Below are 16,976 nucleotides of genomic sequence, written 5' to 3'. Positions count from 1 at the left end.
ATTTTTAACCCCTGGTATATTACTATACCAGGGCCCAAGTCCTCCAGATTTTATCCAAAAGAGGAATCTCCAGCCACCTGAGATTTTTTGGTAGTCTTTTTCAAAACTCTTGTTAAATTCTGGGATTTAAGGTGGAGATTTTTTTCAATCTATTTGTAGTAGTACGTGTGAATAGGTGAGGAAGCTGTTTTTTAAATTGGCAAGAGAAAAGATTGCCATGTTAAGACCAAGTAGCCAAACTGAGTTGAACTGGTAGGTGTTCAGAAGGGCTTTTCAAACCTTAAAAGGGGAAAGGAGAGAACTCCATTTGCCTCCTTGGTGGGAAAGGTAATTAACAAATGCTGGGGCATCAAACAGCACTATCTTTCTTTGGGAAAGAAGCAACATCAGTTACTGACAGTAAAGTCATAATGGGGTGGGCTCCTTTCCCCTCAAATGCTCTAAAAGCCAAAATGAAGAGATGAGCATATCAAGCCCTCTCCCCACAATAAATGTAGTCAATATCCTTCAGCAAGCCTGTGCCTGCCAGATTCATTGGTAAGGAATTCACTGTTTCTCTGGGAGGTTCTGGTCCTTCTTTAAAAAGGTTGCCACCAGTGGTGGGATTCTACCAGTTCGCACCTATTAGCTAGAACCAGTTGTTAACATTCTACGCAGTTCAGAGAACTGGTTGTTAGAAGAAATTACTGGCCTAATCCTGTAAGAAAGGCAGGAAGGAAACATTCTGGTGTTGCTTACAGAAACTGCCTCTCTGTTAACCCTTATTACATTCTTGGCAGGACTAGACTTCCTGTCTCTGGAACTTCTCTGGAGTTTTTTTCCCCTCCTTTGCTGGTACTTTGCTTGTGTGGAGTGACCATTCAAAGTTACAATGGCACTGGAAAAAGTGACTTATGACCATTTTTCACACTTACGACTGTTGCAGCATCCCCACAGTGGATGCTGAGAGGCCAGGCAAGGAGATGCATGCCTCGATGTGAGTGATATTGAGTTGGCCACACCCAGCCAATAACATGGCCACCAAGCCATGTCCACCCAGTCACATGACCACCAAGCCAACTAACAGAATGCCCACAGAACCGGTTGTTAAAAAATTTGAATCCCACTCCTGGTTGCCACCCTTAATTATCCTCAATTGGCCAAGGCATAAATATCCTGGTAACCTCCCAGCTAATTACTAGCCAACTCAAACCCTGCTTTGTTATTTTAAGATCAGCCAAATCAATCAAACACTGCTTTCTGTTATGGCAAGTAAAGTCTTGTCAATTTGTGCTCCTGGTGGATGCATTCCTAGAGATTTCATGGTTACAAAATGAAAGTATCCTCCCATTGATTACTTCTGTTGGTTTTTTTTAACTTCCCAATCTAGTCTACAGCCCAGGTATCACCTGTCATCTATAATTCAAGAAGATGCTGTTCCAGAGAGCAGATGCTGCAACATAATGGGCCTGCTTCAATGGTCTTTCCAGATTTGATAAACTGAACCTGGAGCATGATCATCCTATCAGACTCAATAGGATAGGTAGAAACTGTAGGAGAAATGCATTCCCTCATATAACCTTAGTCCAGGGGATGTCAAACTCCCGGCCTGTGGACCGGATGCATCATGTGCTGGCCATGCCAACATCTGGTTTAGCAAAGGCGGGGGGAAATCCTGATGTCACGTGACACCACCGTGACATTAATTCCCCCCCCCCCCAATGCCCTAGTCCCATACTGTGAACTGTTTTATAGGCGATCACATCTTGAACTGCACTCAGAAGCATACCAGGATCCAGTAACTCTCACAAGGCAGAGATGCAACATGGGTGTACCAAGATATACCTATAAATTGCAGCTTCCAGATGTTCTTCATAAGCAGTCCCATAAAAAGAAAAGCAGGGCTTTTCTTATGCATTGAACCTATCTGTGATGATGGCAGGACTAAGCATTACCCTGTCCTAAAGAACTCAGTGATTGGTCCATGAGGGAGGAGAAAATAGGGACTTTTCTACTAAATACCTATAAGGCCAATAAAAAGGCCAGACCTTTTTCTTAGACCAGAATAAAGAGATTCTAACTTCCTTGAATTTTCAAAGAAGAGTAGTTCATAAACAGCAAATGCAAATTGCACAAAGAATCTGAGAAGAGCATGGGTAACATGAGTCTGCGGTAGATCTCTTAATCCTAAATTATAATTATGAAACCAGGAGAAGTGTGAGAACTGCAGGATCCAGCTGGTGCACACATCAGCTCTCTTTGTTAACCTTGGGAGAAAAGGAACCTTGTTCATTAGAAACAATGACTAATGAAAGCTACATATTTCTCTGAGATGGCACAGGCTCCCCAGAGGTATTGTGCAAGCCAACGGATGTCCACAAAGATGTGTGCAAGCTCAGTAAAGTTTGCAGCAGAGGACAAAGAACTGTATTCAACAGGAAGGCTGTCAGCCCTGCCCCCTTTTGCCAAGCACTTTAGGGCCAGTGCAGTATGTGAGTATTTTGGAATGCAAACCAGGAAGGTGCCATGATGGACAAGAACAACTGCCGGCGAATGAGCGGAAAGGAAGGTGACAAAAGCTGCCTCATGGGCGATGGGGTTCAGTGATTAAAAAGCACCCTTAAGAGATTTGGAGTGCAGACACCACTTGCTGCTCTGATGGAACTAGCAATCCCGAGGACAAAGAATTAGAGCAATGTCAGGAACTGAAACTCCTGCAAGATCCCTTAGACTGAAGCTTGAAATTCCCCTGAAGGAAAAAAGGAGGTCGGGGAGGGGGAAACACCACGGCTTTGTGATTAGAGCTGCATTCTTCGTCATTTTCTAACATGTAGGGTGATACACACGATCTGCTGCCCTGAAAGAGGATATCGAAATGAATCTTTATGCATGTCTCAAAAAAACAACAACTGATATTTCACAGGTAATTAATATTGCACAGGCTAGAAAGAATTTCACAGAAATTGCAAACGCCTATGGGGAAAGAAAAATATATCAATCAGTTTGCAAAATGCCAGCCTGGGATGTGTGAATCACTGCCTCCCCTTTATGAGAAAAGTTAATTGGTCTCATTTAAGAGAACAAACTGAAAGGGACACAGAGATTTCTGGTGCTGTGATTGTAACTAGACAATCAGGCAGGCAATTATCAGATGGATTCTATGGTGAATACAGTGTAGTCCCACTTGCACTGTAAAAATAATTTAGTAAAAGCAAGAGTACCTTCCACCTATATACAAGTAAAAGCTATTTAAGAGTTGGAACAGTTTGCTTTCAGATGTTGTGAGTGCTTCATCACTGGAGATTTCAAAGAAGAAACTGGACAGTCCCTTGTCTGAAACGGTATAGGGTCTCCTGCTTGAGGAGCGGGCTGGACTAGAAGATCTCCAAGGTCCCTTCCGCTCGATTCTGGTTGATTGATTCTTTTAAGTAAACGAAATAATATACTTTCCTCCTCAAAAGTATAGGAAATGGCAACTAGCCTGTTAATCGAAATCTTAATCAGAATAGAACAAGTACTTCAAATAGTCTAGAAGAAATATACTGAAATTGTGGAAAGCCCATTCTGATGGAAAAGGGATGGAGTACGTTTTCCCATTGTACCTTATGAGAAACAGCAATTTCACCTTTGGCAATCACTATTCAAATTCAGGTTTCAGATCGGATCCAACTATTTTTTAAATGAATTAGTCAGTCAGGCAACTTCCAGAGCTCTAGATTGTGCCTTTCAAATGTTTTGCCTGGTCTCTACTCATTCCTGAGTATGATAAGATTGTAGTTTAAAATACTCTTATCTGAAGAGTAGGAGCCTTTTGATACAGAGAAATGGAGATTTTCTATAAACTATTTCTCACCCAATGAAGTAACAGTGCTGCAGAACTGCACGGGAGATGGCATGGGGGCTGAATTAAATGCAAAATCCAAACCATTGTTGCATAATCAAAGAATTAATAATTGGGGACACAGGCAAATAGGAGACTTTCCAAGTACCAAGTGGCACTAGTCACTACTAATAGTAGTGACTAGTGCAACAAACTGCACTGGGAGAAAAATGACATAAGAACACACAGATACTTTTATTAGCCTGACTTAGCAGTTTACATAAAGGGATGGAAGTCAGTTCAAATGTAGGCCACTGTACTCCTGCCCTGAGTACTAACTAGCCTCTGAATGGCCTTTCACCTCCAAGTGATTCAAAAGTGACTGAGAGTTCAGGATATCCTGTCTCTCAATTGGTACAAACCCTGAACCTCACTTAGCTTCACCAGCCCTTGCAGAAGACTTCTTTGAATTTAACATGCCAGTGAATCTGCCCTCTTCTTCTAAAGGTGGCCAAAAGAAGAGGGTTTTGATTGAAATGCAGAAGGTGGGAATGTAATAATACAGGGCAGTTTAGTACATTCATTCAGGGGAAAACTTAAAACAAAACAAGATTAGCTTCAAAGTGGGGTGGGGGAAGGATAAAAGGAAGCACAGATAAGGTTTCAAGCCTTGTTTATGAAACTGATTTTTTACAACATTGTGTATTTTCTATGACAGGCATTACTTCCACAATCTATTCTACTGTGTTCACTCTGACTAGACAGAGTACAGGTTCTACATCACAACTTGAAAGATATATTAAGAATTTAAACAGATCTTCTATGGATGATTTTCTTGGAGACGCTTATCAAGATCATACTTCCTGGGGAGCATGACATATCTCAAACTTTTAAAATATTTTTTTTTAACTTTTCTTTGGGTGGTATATCTGTTGCAGGTCTGTTGTTGTCCTTATAATTTACTCCCTTACAATTTGTCCTTACAATTTGCTCCCAAAGGTCTCCACCACCCACCTGACACATTTAATTCGTGAGATTATGATCAATCAATCAATCTAGCATCAGTTTCTACTATCCTGTTTACTTGCGACAGTTATATTGGGACCCTCACAAAGATCCTAATTGAATGGTCAAAAGTCTCCTGGATTGCTTGATCACTTTTTGCCTGAGGATATTTTGTGATTGATCATGCTCACAATGGAAGCCATTCACTCACATGTCCACAAAATTCCAATGTGCTCCAGCTGAAAACAGGTTACCTACCTTTTTAGTATGTTATATTTTTATTTGCACTTATATGTAAGAGTTGGCCCTGCAGCAACTCCACCCCATCCCAGCCCTTGCAAAGAATAGGCTGTAACTAAGATAACTCCTCTTATCTATGGTGCCTGGAATTCATACTCTTTCAAAAGCCTTCGAAATATGGGGCAAGATGCAGCGTCAATGCATCTGGAGAGCACCCGGTTGAGAAAAGCTGCTTTGGGTGCATTTAATCAACTGTAAAGAGAGAATTTAGCTTTTAAATATGTATTATACTTCATTAGCATTTCTGACTAGTGCTTGACTCTGGGGCAAAGCTCTTTTTGCTTATGATTACCTAAGAATGGAAGGCTGTAGAAACAAGTTCTTTGGGTCACCCACGAAGCTGTCTCTGATTCTTGCTTAAGGGCCCAACCCACCCATATTTCACTTTTCCTTGGCAAATAATGAGAGCAGCAGAGGAAAACTAGAAAGTTATCTTAATTAGGATACTTTACCTTCTGGGAAGATACACTTATAAGCATAGTTCGAATGACTGAACTTTCTGAAATCTTGGCTGCTAATTTTCAGAAATTCCAATATTCAGCTTTTTTTTTTCTTCCCCCAAGCTTTTATAGCAGATTCTGCGTGCTTACATAGTTATTTCTGGAGTATATTTGTTTACAGTATAAGTAATTATTTATAAGTAATTATTTGCCCCCACCCCTGTATTTTTAATCAAGATTCTTTCCTTTTGTTCAGAGGAGAGAAAGAAAAAGAACAACAAACAACAATTTAGTGAAGGAGAAATCTGACTATTTTACCATCCATATTTCATAAATACCAAGGGATTGCAATAGTATGAACAGTCCATGTGGGAAAGGAATGGAAAGGATTCAAGAATTCAGACACAAAATTATACAAGAGGATGTTGAGAAAAAAAACCCTACGTGACTTATATATGCTTTACCCCCTTAGTAGGGTTTTCATCCTACATATAGTAAATGTGAATACACATTCCTTTTTAGGAGGCTAGAAATGAGAGACTGGGAATTTAAATTGGAGAAGTTAAGTTCCATTCAGCTGCACAGCCACTAGGTGACTTTGGGCCAATCACTCTTTAATCCCAAATTACAGTACAGGTAATCCTCAATTTATGACCACAATTGACATTTCTGTTGCTAAGCAAAACATTTGTTAAGTGAAATTTGCTCCATTTTACAACCTTTCTTGCCACAGTTGTTATGTGAATCACTGTGGTTGTTAAGTTAATAACATGGTTAATAAAATGGATCTGGCTTCCCCATTGACTTTGCTTGTCAGAAGGTCACAAAAGGTGATCACGTGACCCTGGAACACTCCAAACGTCATAAATATGAGTCAGCGGCCAAGCATCTGAATTTTGATCATGAGACCATGGGGATGCTGCAATGGTCACAAGTGCGAAAATGGTCATAAGTCACTTTTTTTTCAGTGCCGTTATAACTTTGAATAGTCACGAAGTGAACTGTTGTAAATCAAGGACTATCTGTATCTCCCATGATTATCTGAGAACAAGTGGGATATAAATACAAGTAAATGATTAACCAATTAATTTCTAAAAGTTACAAGAAGATATTGCAATTGAATGATTGAAAAAAATATTGAAAAAGTTCAAATAAATTTAGCTGAATCGTATGGCCTCCATGTAGACTGGCTCATGGGTAATTTCCCCCTTCACTTGTAGGAAGAGCAGTGGAATTAATTACCCAGAGAGGTGAGGAGCTCACCTTCACTAGGTCTATGCAAGTGGAGGCTAAACAGCCATCTATCTGAGATTGCTTTAATTTGGATTTCTATTCTGAGCAGGTGGCAAAATGCCTGTTCTATCCTTATGATTATATGTTCAAAGAATCAGCAATTACGACCTTTGACCCTTAACCTACAGTATATTTGTATCTGTCGAAGCATTAGGTTGTTTCAAATAGCATTTGTCAAGACTGGCTGTTCAACACCGCCCCAAATTCCAATCTGCTGTACAGATGGAAGTTCTTTGTTGCATGGTTTCAAAGGTTCTTGTTATTAAAAATGTATATTTCAAATTTAATCATGTCTGCTGTTTCTAAAATGGTGGATTTACAAAAGCAACACATGAATGTGTCCTCCTCCTTTTAATTTTAAACAAAAACACCCTTCTTAGTAAGAATTTTAGAATTCTAAAACCTACCTCTGTTTTTATTATTTATGAGAACTACATTTAAGGTTCAAAAGCAAGGAGCACAGAAACAGTCCATTCAAGCCTGTAATATGTTTTTCTTATATATTAGCAAGCAAATTAGTAAGTAAATGTTTCCTACAGTAAAACATTTTAGATATTTAAAAAAAAATCTTAAAGGAAACATCCTGGTTGCAGTATATATGAAATTACAGAAATATTTTTCTGGACAAGCTGCCCCATTTCCATCTGGCAGAATATGCTGTACTCCAAATATTCTTCAAGGGAACATCCTCATTCTAACTTAATCAAGTGCAAGCTAGAGTTCATGCCAGATGTTCAGTCATGAGTTAATCCCTCTGTTAGGGATGGAAAACATAGGAAAGACAGAAAGTAAGTAAACATTTGGCTATATCCCCCTTCATTTTAACTTCAACAGTCTTAAACATAATAAGAGCTAATTTTAGAATGTGTTTATTTGTGGCTCATCAGGATGATAAAGAGACTTCTGTGAGATGGAGACTTGATCTCCAAATTTGCCAGGTTAGCCTTATTTGACCTGGTGTCTTCCCAGTTTGGTATGGCTGATGGGCTTTGCTTTCTTGGAATTATGGAACTGACATTCAACTATCAGGAATCAACCAGATTAGAAGAGAATGTTGTATCTCTTGCGTAAAAGATATATGAAAATAAGAAGAGCTCAATCAGTCAGACCAAAAGCTCATCATTTGCTTTCCACAAGTCATGAGCATGACAGTATTCTTCTATTCATATTATTCAGCCTTTACTAACATCTTCACTTCCCAGGATTCCCATGAAATCCACAAGTCTTAAAGTTGCCAAGTTTGGGGTCCCCTGACTTAGAGGAACAGAGCCTTATGGGAGCCAATATGCCTTTGTACATCTTTTCTGTACTTCTCTTTCTCCTTGCTCTATGTGACTTAAATATATTTAGATTCATATAATTAAATATTAATAAATTAGAATCTGGCATGCTATAAAATAAAGCATGCAGCATTATGATCATCATCTCAAGACAGTTTACATGGAAATGTCTCTTATTATCTCCCCAATCACCCATATCCCCCTTGAAATAGGTTCTTTCTTAGAACAGACATTACAAAGACAGTCAAATGTACATTCCCTTGCTGTTGGTCTTACCTTCCAGTTCCAGCTCGCGTGGCTCTACTCAAGGTAAGGCTTGTGCCCGGCCGAAGGGTGGGGGCCTGAGGGTGGGCGGGCCACGTGGGTGGCACAGACTTGTGTTCCTGTGCAGTCTGGATTAATTGCTTTGGGAGGAGTGCTTTGGGGGGGACATTTCTCTGCGGACCACCAACATTTTCTCATGGACCACCAGTGGTCCCTGGCCCACTGGTTGGCGACCACTGCCATAATAGATACCAGTATAGATAGACTTAGTGAAAAGCTTAGAAACTTTTCTTAGGACTCTCATAGTAAAGGTAAACCAAGACAAGTTTGCTGCTTCCCCAGTGTTAGGTCCAAGCAGAGCTAAAGGCCCTGCTTGCATAGAATTTTATCCTTATAAACTCACCTATAGCAACGTGTGTGTGTACGTTTTAGAAGAAGGCTGACCACATTACCTTATATAAGCAAATAATATTTTGCAAGATGCTTGAACTATGGAATTGCTTTCATGTCCTAGTTATACTCAGTGACCAGCATCTCCATCACTGGCTTCCCACAATCCAAAATTCTCCAATGAGCATGGAATTCTGGAGGTGGTTTAATTTTTCTGAAGGTAGTACTAAGTCCCTGGTGGTAGCCCTGGCCTTAGAAATTTCCTGTGGGATAGGTATATTGGGAAGATACCCTCAGGCATCTGGGAGACTGGAACATAGGACTTCTACAGTGATGGGTTCACAAGGCCTTATAATGGCATTATAACCAATAATGGCTTATTTACTGCCTCTACATGTGGCAAAGCTACTAATCAGAGAATACATCTGCTGACAATGGTTCTTAACACCAAGTCCATGGGGGATGGATTAGATTCATTTAGGCCTATTCTTGCAGGCCTGGGCAGTTGTGGAAAATCGGTTATCTGGAAAAACCTGGTGGATTCATAATCTGGCTATTAGTCTTTTTCCTTATTGAAAGACATTTTTTCCCTTTTGACTCCATCCCACAATTGATTTGATTCTGAATGGAACATCTAATTCAGTGGTTCCCAAAGTGGGCGGTACCACCCCCTGGGGGGCAGTGGGATGCCTTAGGGAGGCACTAAGAGGCAAGGCGGCTGACGGGGACGCTAAGAGGTGGCGGGGTGAGGTGCATCAAACGCGACTGTGGCGGCATGTAACGTGCCACCGCTTCCACATTGGAGGCGCCGGCTCCGGAGCGGTGCTAGTCAATGGGTGAACCTGCAGGGCTGGCACCTCGAACGCCCCCCTGCCACCTCTTAGCATCCCTAAGGGGGCCAGCAGAAGGGCGCTAAGAGGTGGCAGGGGGGGCAGCGCGTCAAACGCGGCTGTGGCGGCATGTAATGTGCCACTGCTTCCGCATTGGAGGCGCTGGCTCCGGAGTGGTGCTAGTCAATGGGTGAACCTGCAGGGCCAGCGCCTTGAACGCCCCCTGCCACCTCTTAGCATCCCCAAGGGGGCCAGCAGAAGGGTGCTAAGAGGCGGCAGGGGGACGTTCGAGGCGCTGATCCTGCAGGTTCACCCACTGACTGTAGTAATGCTCCAGAACCGGTGCCTCGAATGCGGCAGCACGTTGGGAAAAGCCACTGACACCGCTTTCCCAAAGTGCCGCCACTGTCGCATTCTGTCCGTCCGTCTGTCCGTCCATCCATCCAAAAGTTCTGTTTGCCTGCCTGCCTCCTGCCTACCTACCTGTCTCTCTCTCTCTCTATCCATCCATCCATCCATGTTCGAAGCGCTGGCCCCGCAGGCACTTCAGGAAAGTAGAGCAAAGCCAGTCTGAGAGGGAGAGAGGGAAGGAGGGAGAGGGAGAGGGAGAGGGAGAGAGAGAGGGAGAGAGAGAGAGAGAGAGAGAGAGAGAGAGAGAGAGACCTGATGCATCAGATTGAATGAGGCCTAGTTTAGACTGAGGCCCTTTTCCACATTGAAACATCTTTGCCAGCACATTGAAACCTCTTTGGCTTCTATTAAAGGTTTTGTGGACGAAACATGGTCAAGACTATCAGGAAGCTCACATTTTGTTGTGGCTTTAAACAGGATCCATTGGACCAGATCTCCACTTTTCCCCAATGTATTACAGTGCCAATTCTGAAGAAGGCAAAACCAAAATGTACTGGTAAATTACAAGAACACACACACACACACAAACTCCCTTCTAACCCTGCTGGAGCAGGTAATTGGACTAGAATAGATATCTCATTATCTTTCTCCTCCCTCCCTCCTTCTTTATTTCTTTTTCTTTCTGTCCCTTCCTTCCATCCCCCCCTTTCTTTGTCCCTTTTTCTTTCTTTCCCTTTTCTCTTTATTTTCTTCCTCTCTTTCTCTTTCTTTTCTCTCTCTTTCCCTCTCTCAGGCTCATCCCTTTGGATCAGGAGTCGCCAAACTTTTGGACCTCAGGGACCACCAAACTCATCATTTTAAATCCCGGAGACCACTAATATGAATTTTGACTGATGGTGGATTTCTGGCGTTGGTGGGAGAGACAGAGAGATCTGATCCAACCTCTCTCTCTCCCTCTCTCTCACACACACAGGCAGGGGTGGGATTTAGACGCCTGATCTAAAGCTGTCAAAACTCCAAAAACTGGTCAAGTAGCTCTGGGGAGGCCAGTCATAAATTAGAACACTTGCTAAACAACTGGTCATTAAGTGAGGACCACTTGTATTTGGTTTGCCAGTCACCTGTCCATGCCCAGTCACATGACCAGCAAGCCATGCCCACCCAGTCATGTGACCAGCAAACCACACCCTCAAATTAGGCCACACCCACAGAAATTTGAATCCCACCCCTGGGTGGGGGGCACCGAGGATGAGTTTGTAGCACCAAGGGGGCAGTGGACCGAAAAAGTTTGGGAACCACTGATCTAAATCATATGCCACATAAAAGACATTTTTATCCACTTGGTGACAGATTTTTGCCTTACACTGTTGAGCAAATTGCCAATAACATTGCTTCCCCTTTCTCATTCCCCTCATGAAGTGCCCTGGTATTTCCTCCCAGGTATTTCCTGCCTTTTGCCTCCCTTGTGGGCATGAACAATCAGAGGACCATGCTGATGAACCTAGTATCATTTTCATCTTCTGTTGCCAGAAATTTCAGAAAAGGATATTTGAAAGGCTATCTCGTGCTCACATGCTTTGGGTATTTACATAATCTGCATTAAACATGAGCTGACTTTCCAAAAGGACAAATCTAATCTACTTCAAATTTTGGAATAATGTTTTAATATTTTTAAACAGGAACAAAACAAATTCAAAGTTAAGATTTATTAAAGTGTTTTTATTAGCAAGTTTTCACTGGAAAGTTCAGGATGTGCTAATAGAGTAGGCACGTGGGCTTCAGTGTTTGGCACATGACATTCAACAGAATTGCACTTTCTTGTAATGGTTTGGCTACAATACTCTAAATTTTCAGAGCAAGACTCAGGGCCAGCCCCTACTGTAATGTTTTCATTTAGATTCTTTGCTTCTATCCCTGGAGCAGTTTGGGGCAAATCCTGGATCTCCTCCATCTGAGTTTGCTTGTTTGGCTTAGACGCAGAAGTTTTGTTTTCGTTCCCATTCACTTCGGTTATAGTTTTGTCTCCTTTGGATCTGTAGTTACTACACAGCCCTGTTTGATTGTTAGACAATCTTTGTTCTGTTTCGGAGAGAGGTTTTGTAAGCAATCCAGAACTTTTGCAGAGAGAGGAGGAGGAGGAACCTATTTCATTTGGAAGAATTGCTGAGCTCTCTTCAGTGTCTGGAGGGATGTGGGACTGAAAATGAGGCACTGGGTGGAGAAAAACATTTGGGGGAAGAGAATTTTGAAGCAAGGGTCTTTGGAACCTGCCCTGTAGACAACTACAGTGGAGAACATGCTGGACAGTATTCACATAACCATCAGAAGAATGAAGCAAGGCACTGATGGGAACTACGGATTTCTGGACTTGTACGTTCCCAGATAAATGAGAGCAGCAATAGCATAATGTTTCATTTCTACGTTGATGCAAATGGGAGCATTTCATGTCTGTATGCTGCTGTGGTTCTAAACAATGACATTGTTCCTTTTGATTCAACAAATGGCAAGTGGGATCCTGCTCACCCAAAGATGACATTGCTGGACCTGATTCACGGTTAATGTTTACATTCAGTTCTGTGTTGTACGTTGAGTGATGATGAGTCTGTGGGTTTGACAGCCTGCCATTGAAGAGCTCAGGGCACATGTGCATTTCTTCACAGGTTCTCTTCTCCACTGCAGTATCGCTGCTGCTGGTGCGACCTGCTAATGGCTGTAACTCATAGTGCTCATGCTCTTCTTCTACATCTGCTTTATGAGGTCTTGAATCAAACTGGTATTTATTGACAGACTGTTTTTTATTTTGTTCTCCATCTCCTTGGCCTCCTGACAACGCCTGGGAGAAAGCACCACACCGTAGTCTTTTGGGCAGAGGAATCTGGCCAAACGTTCCTTGGGGTCCCAGACAGCGGCACATACACTGGAAAAAGAAGGTTGCAAATGCCCAACTAATGCACATTATGAGCATCATAAAGGTGCCAAGCTGTGTATAGGCTAAAACCGTAGAAGGCATCATCATTGCTCCAGCCACAAATGTAGTCAATGCAGCCATAGCAATTGCTGAGCCCATGCGGCTTAGAGAAAATATGACTTTCCCTTCTCGATCGGGATCTGGAGCCAAACGATAAGCAACGCCATAATGGACAGCAAAGTCCACAGATAGGCCAACTGCCACAGAAATGGTAACAGACTCCAAGACGTTTAGCTCCCAACCCAGCAGAACCAGGGATCCAACTGTGACAAAAATAGTTCCGGCTATTGAGACTATTGCATAGAGACTTATTATTACATTCCATGTGGTAAGCAGCATCACACTGAATGCAACAGTGACAGAAAGACCCATGGCAATTAAAGTACCATCAGAGAGACTATCTTGGAGATCATAAAACTCTAGATTACTCACAAACCAGCCACCGCTTAAACCTTCTGGAGCAGAAACGAGCTCCTCTGAAATCCAGGTGTCTACCTCTTGATAGAACGTATGCATCTTCTCATATGCCAAAGTGAAAAGGTAGGTGCTTTGGAACTCTAGTACCACTGCTCTGATGGTATCATTTATATCAAAGCGAGGGCCAGGAGTTTTGCTATCTAAATGGTAGCCTGTGCTTCTTTCAAGTTCCATGATGGCCCTCTTGATGCACAACTCAAAGACCTCCTGCTTGTATGGGAAACTCCAGTGGCTACAGCAGGGATAAAGAGCTGGCTCATCACAGTCCTGATTTTCCATCCACTGCTTAAATGTCTCAATAAAGCAGCTCGTGAAGTCTTGCTCTTCTGTTTGGTAATAAAATGTCTGATTCCTCAGTTTCTGGCAAAACTTTAAAATCCAGAGCTGTGAATCTGGGCTTCCAATATTGAAAGTGCTGTCTAGCTTCAGCTTGCCTTTGCTTTTAGGATTTAAGGGATCCCCGTTATCCTCAGGAGAGACCCCCCAGATGATAGTGATGGGCATGTGAAGCTCCTCTCCATGATGGACCCGCTCAAACATGAAAAGCTTCTTGAATTCAGCATCGTAGCGCTCAAAAGGATGGGAAGACCGGAACACTTGAAACTCAGCTAGTTCCAAAGAGGGGAGCTTCATTTTCGGATTTATACACACAATATATGCTCCCCCAACTGTTAAGGCTAGGAACCAGACCAACCAAATATAGCGGAATTTTATCACAATGCATGGCAACACTTTCTCAAAAAATATCCTAGATGCTTCTGAGATTGCAAAAAATACTTTACGGACCACTTGGCCCAGCACTGTCCAGCAGCTTTTGTTATTGTAAACTCTTGCCTGTGGCTTTACAAAGCAACTAAAAATATTGAGGAGGTACCGTTCGTGTAAGACCACAACTGCGGGCAACCAAGTCACCATTAGGATATAGTTCACTAAAATGGCAGTGCCAGCGTAAACACCAAAACACCTGATTGCTGTAATATTGCTGACATAATTAGCATAGAAGGCAGCAGCAGTAGTAAAACTAGTGACAAACATGGAAAGAGCCGCATGTTGCAAAGTGATGCTCATGGTTTCCGAAGTGGCAGCATGCGACTTGTCAAATTTTGTGTAGCTCCACACATCACACAAGACAAAAGCATCATCAGCTCCAATACCCACAAGAATAATCAGTGCAGTAAGGTTCATAAAGGGGAAAAACTCAAAATTAAATACAACCCGATAGAGAAAGTAAGAAACAATTAAGGAGCTAATGATTGCAAACATGGTCATCAGGGTGATAAACAAAGACTTGGTATAGAAGCACATAACTAACAGAACAATCACTATGGCTATAGCAGGATACACAGTATCCATTAATAGATAGTCCTGGAATAAGCTGTGCTTTATTCCAAACTCAATCCCTGTGATGATGGTGATTCCATCAGACGAGTTCCAGTTCTCAAAATTATCCAAATAGATATTCATCATACTGTCTCCCTTTTCAGTAGGTAGAAAAAGCATGCTATATTTTAAAGCTGGTAAGCCGTGGTCCAAGGTCTTTGGGCTTAGGAAATCTTTGTCCACTATATAGTGAAGTATCTGGTAAACAGCATTGTACTTGGTACATTTGCGTGGCACATTTGTACACTTGAGCTGGTCTTTCCTTCTGGCTGCCGTATCCCAGCAATCTGGCCCCAAGGTCCCATTATAATAATATTTGGCACATGTGCGGAGCAGCTTCAGAGTATGAGAAACATCTCTCTCCACTATTTTTTGACATGAGGATCTGTTATTTAAAATGGCAATGTAATTGCCTACTGTCCAGCTGGGACAGCATGAAGCAGCAGTGGTCCTCTGGCAGAGATCCCCAAACTGAGCATGGGATCGTATCTGTGGGAAGAAAAAAAAAGCAGAGTTATAACCGAATACCAATGTTAAATGACTAGTAGTGGTGTTACCATCATGTGCTTGTAACCACCTGTGTTGTTGCTGCTTGTTCCCTAGACTAAGTATTCCCTAGACCAACTGTAGTTTCTGAATGGTCTTTAAGGCAGCCCCATGTAGAGTATGTTGCAACATTCCAAATGAGAAATAATTAAGGTATGAGCAATTATCAGCAGGGTATCACAATCCAGGAATGGGTGCAATTGGTAACCAAGATAAAGTTGTGCAAAGACCCTCTTGGCCATGGCTCCTCCATCCTCAAGGAAGAGCTGCATACCTGTTTTATCTGAGGGAGTGAAACCCCATCCAGTGTGGAAGAGTGGAAGTCACTGAATCTAAACTCCTCTGCCACCTGTTCTTGCTTGGATTAAGTCTGTTCACTCCTACAATCTCTGGACACTGGGAGAGATCCTTGATGGGGCCTGCAATCGTGTGATTGTTGTTTTTTTTTTGCAATTTTCCCTACTGCTTCTCCAGAAAGTCAATGGGGAAGCTATCAGGGAAGGCTGCAAGCTGCTGCTTGCCAAGAAGATTCCCTCTGGTTGCTGGCTGAAAAAAGTCTGTCCTGAAATCCAAGCAGGATTTTAGCGTGGAGCATGTGCAGCAAGAGGTGTTTTCAGCCAACCTCTACTAAGCAGAATAAGTCCTCTGTCTCTGGCTGCAAATGCTCCATGCTGCACATGCTCCATGCCAAAATCCTTGGATTTTAGGATGGACATTTTTCAGTTAACCCCCTGAGACAAGATGTTTAGATCAGTTGATACAGATTTGTCCTTCAGGTATAATGAAGAAGTACATTGACGAATTATGCTTATCTAAGAGCAAACTTCATTTATAGGTTGAACCAACTCTCCAAAACAGCTTGATTTTATCTTAAGAAGAAAAATCAGATTGATATGAACATAGCAGACAAAACTGATGATAGTTTCTATTGCACAAAATCAAGAACAGGCTTATAATGCTTTCAGGATGCCTGGAGGCTGGGCTCAAAGTAAAATTTGTAAAATTTGTAGCTGTCAAACTCCAGAGACAATTCTGACAAATTTGCCCAAATTATAGTTAATATGCAGAAACCTCTCTGCCTTTGAAATGGACATTCGTGCCGTTTTCTATTCTCAATCTTGCAGGGAAAAACTCTACAGAGGTTCATCTGCTTAGTTAAGTATCTCTCCATTTGTTTCAAGGGTCAATAGAATCAGTATTTGTACCCAGGTCAACTTGATGAAATGGGACTCTTCGACAAAACTGCAATCTTCAAACATGGCAAGAAGTAGACTATGCACCATTCCCCACTTGTCCTTTACTAAGATAGACATCATAGGACATTTCTGTGGCCAACTCATGAGCACTGAAATGCGCACAAAAATGAGAGAAACAATTTGAATAGACATAAGAAGAATATTCCTATATATAAATCTTCCCACATAAATCATTTAGAAGAATTAGGCTGACATGAATATATTGTCTAATAGTTCTTTCATGGTGTTGATTAACCAAATTTCCCTTCTTGACTGGAATGCATAACAAAAAGCCAATATTGATATAGTCTGTGCACTTCCCAAAACTGCTAGCAGTTTTATTGATACTGACCAAATTATACATCTGCTTAAGCATTTCTAAGCCAAGTGTATTTCAATAAGTTCACTGCAAAACTCG

General features: G+C 41.9%; 1 protein-coding gene across 11 annotated transcripts in view; it reads right to left on the bottom strand.

Annotated features, from left to right (window-relative positions):
* Window positions 1-11,650: 11,650 nt before the first annotated feature.
* The window catches only part of DISP1 (dispatched RND transporter family member 1), a 73,031-nt gene continuing 67,705 nt past the window's right edge, over window positions 11,651-16,976 (bottom strand). For all 11 annotated transcript variants that reach the window (XM_087964339.1, XM_087964343.1, XM_087964331.1 and 8 more), the window contains one exon: window positions 11,651-15,266. In XM_087964339.1, coding sequence (XP_087820465.1) covers window positions 11,661-15,266 — 3,606 coding nt within the window. In that variant the 3' untranslated portion in view covers window positions 11,651-11,660. The remainder of the gene's footprint in view (window positions 15,267-16,976) is intronic.

This window comes from Notechis scutatus, chromosome 1 (assembly GCF_049901735.1).
Source record: "Notechis scutatus isolate UNSWTSFEM ecotype Mainland chromosome 1, rNotScu1.2, whole genome shotgun sequence".
NCBI classification, from domain to species: domain Eukaryota; kingdom Metazoa; phylum Chordata; class Lepidosauria; order Squamata; family Elapidae; genus Notechis; species Notechis scutatus.
This window is presented reverse-complemented; position numbering and strand designations above follow the sequence as displayed.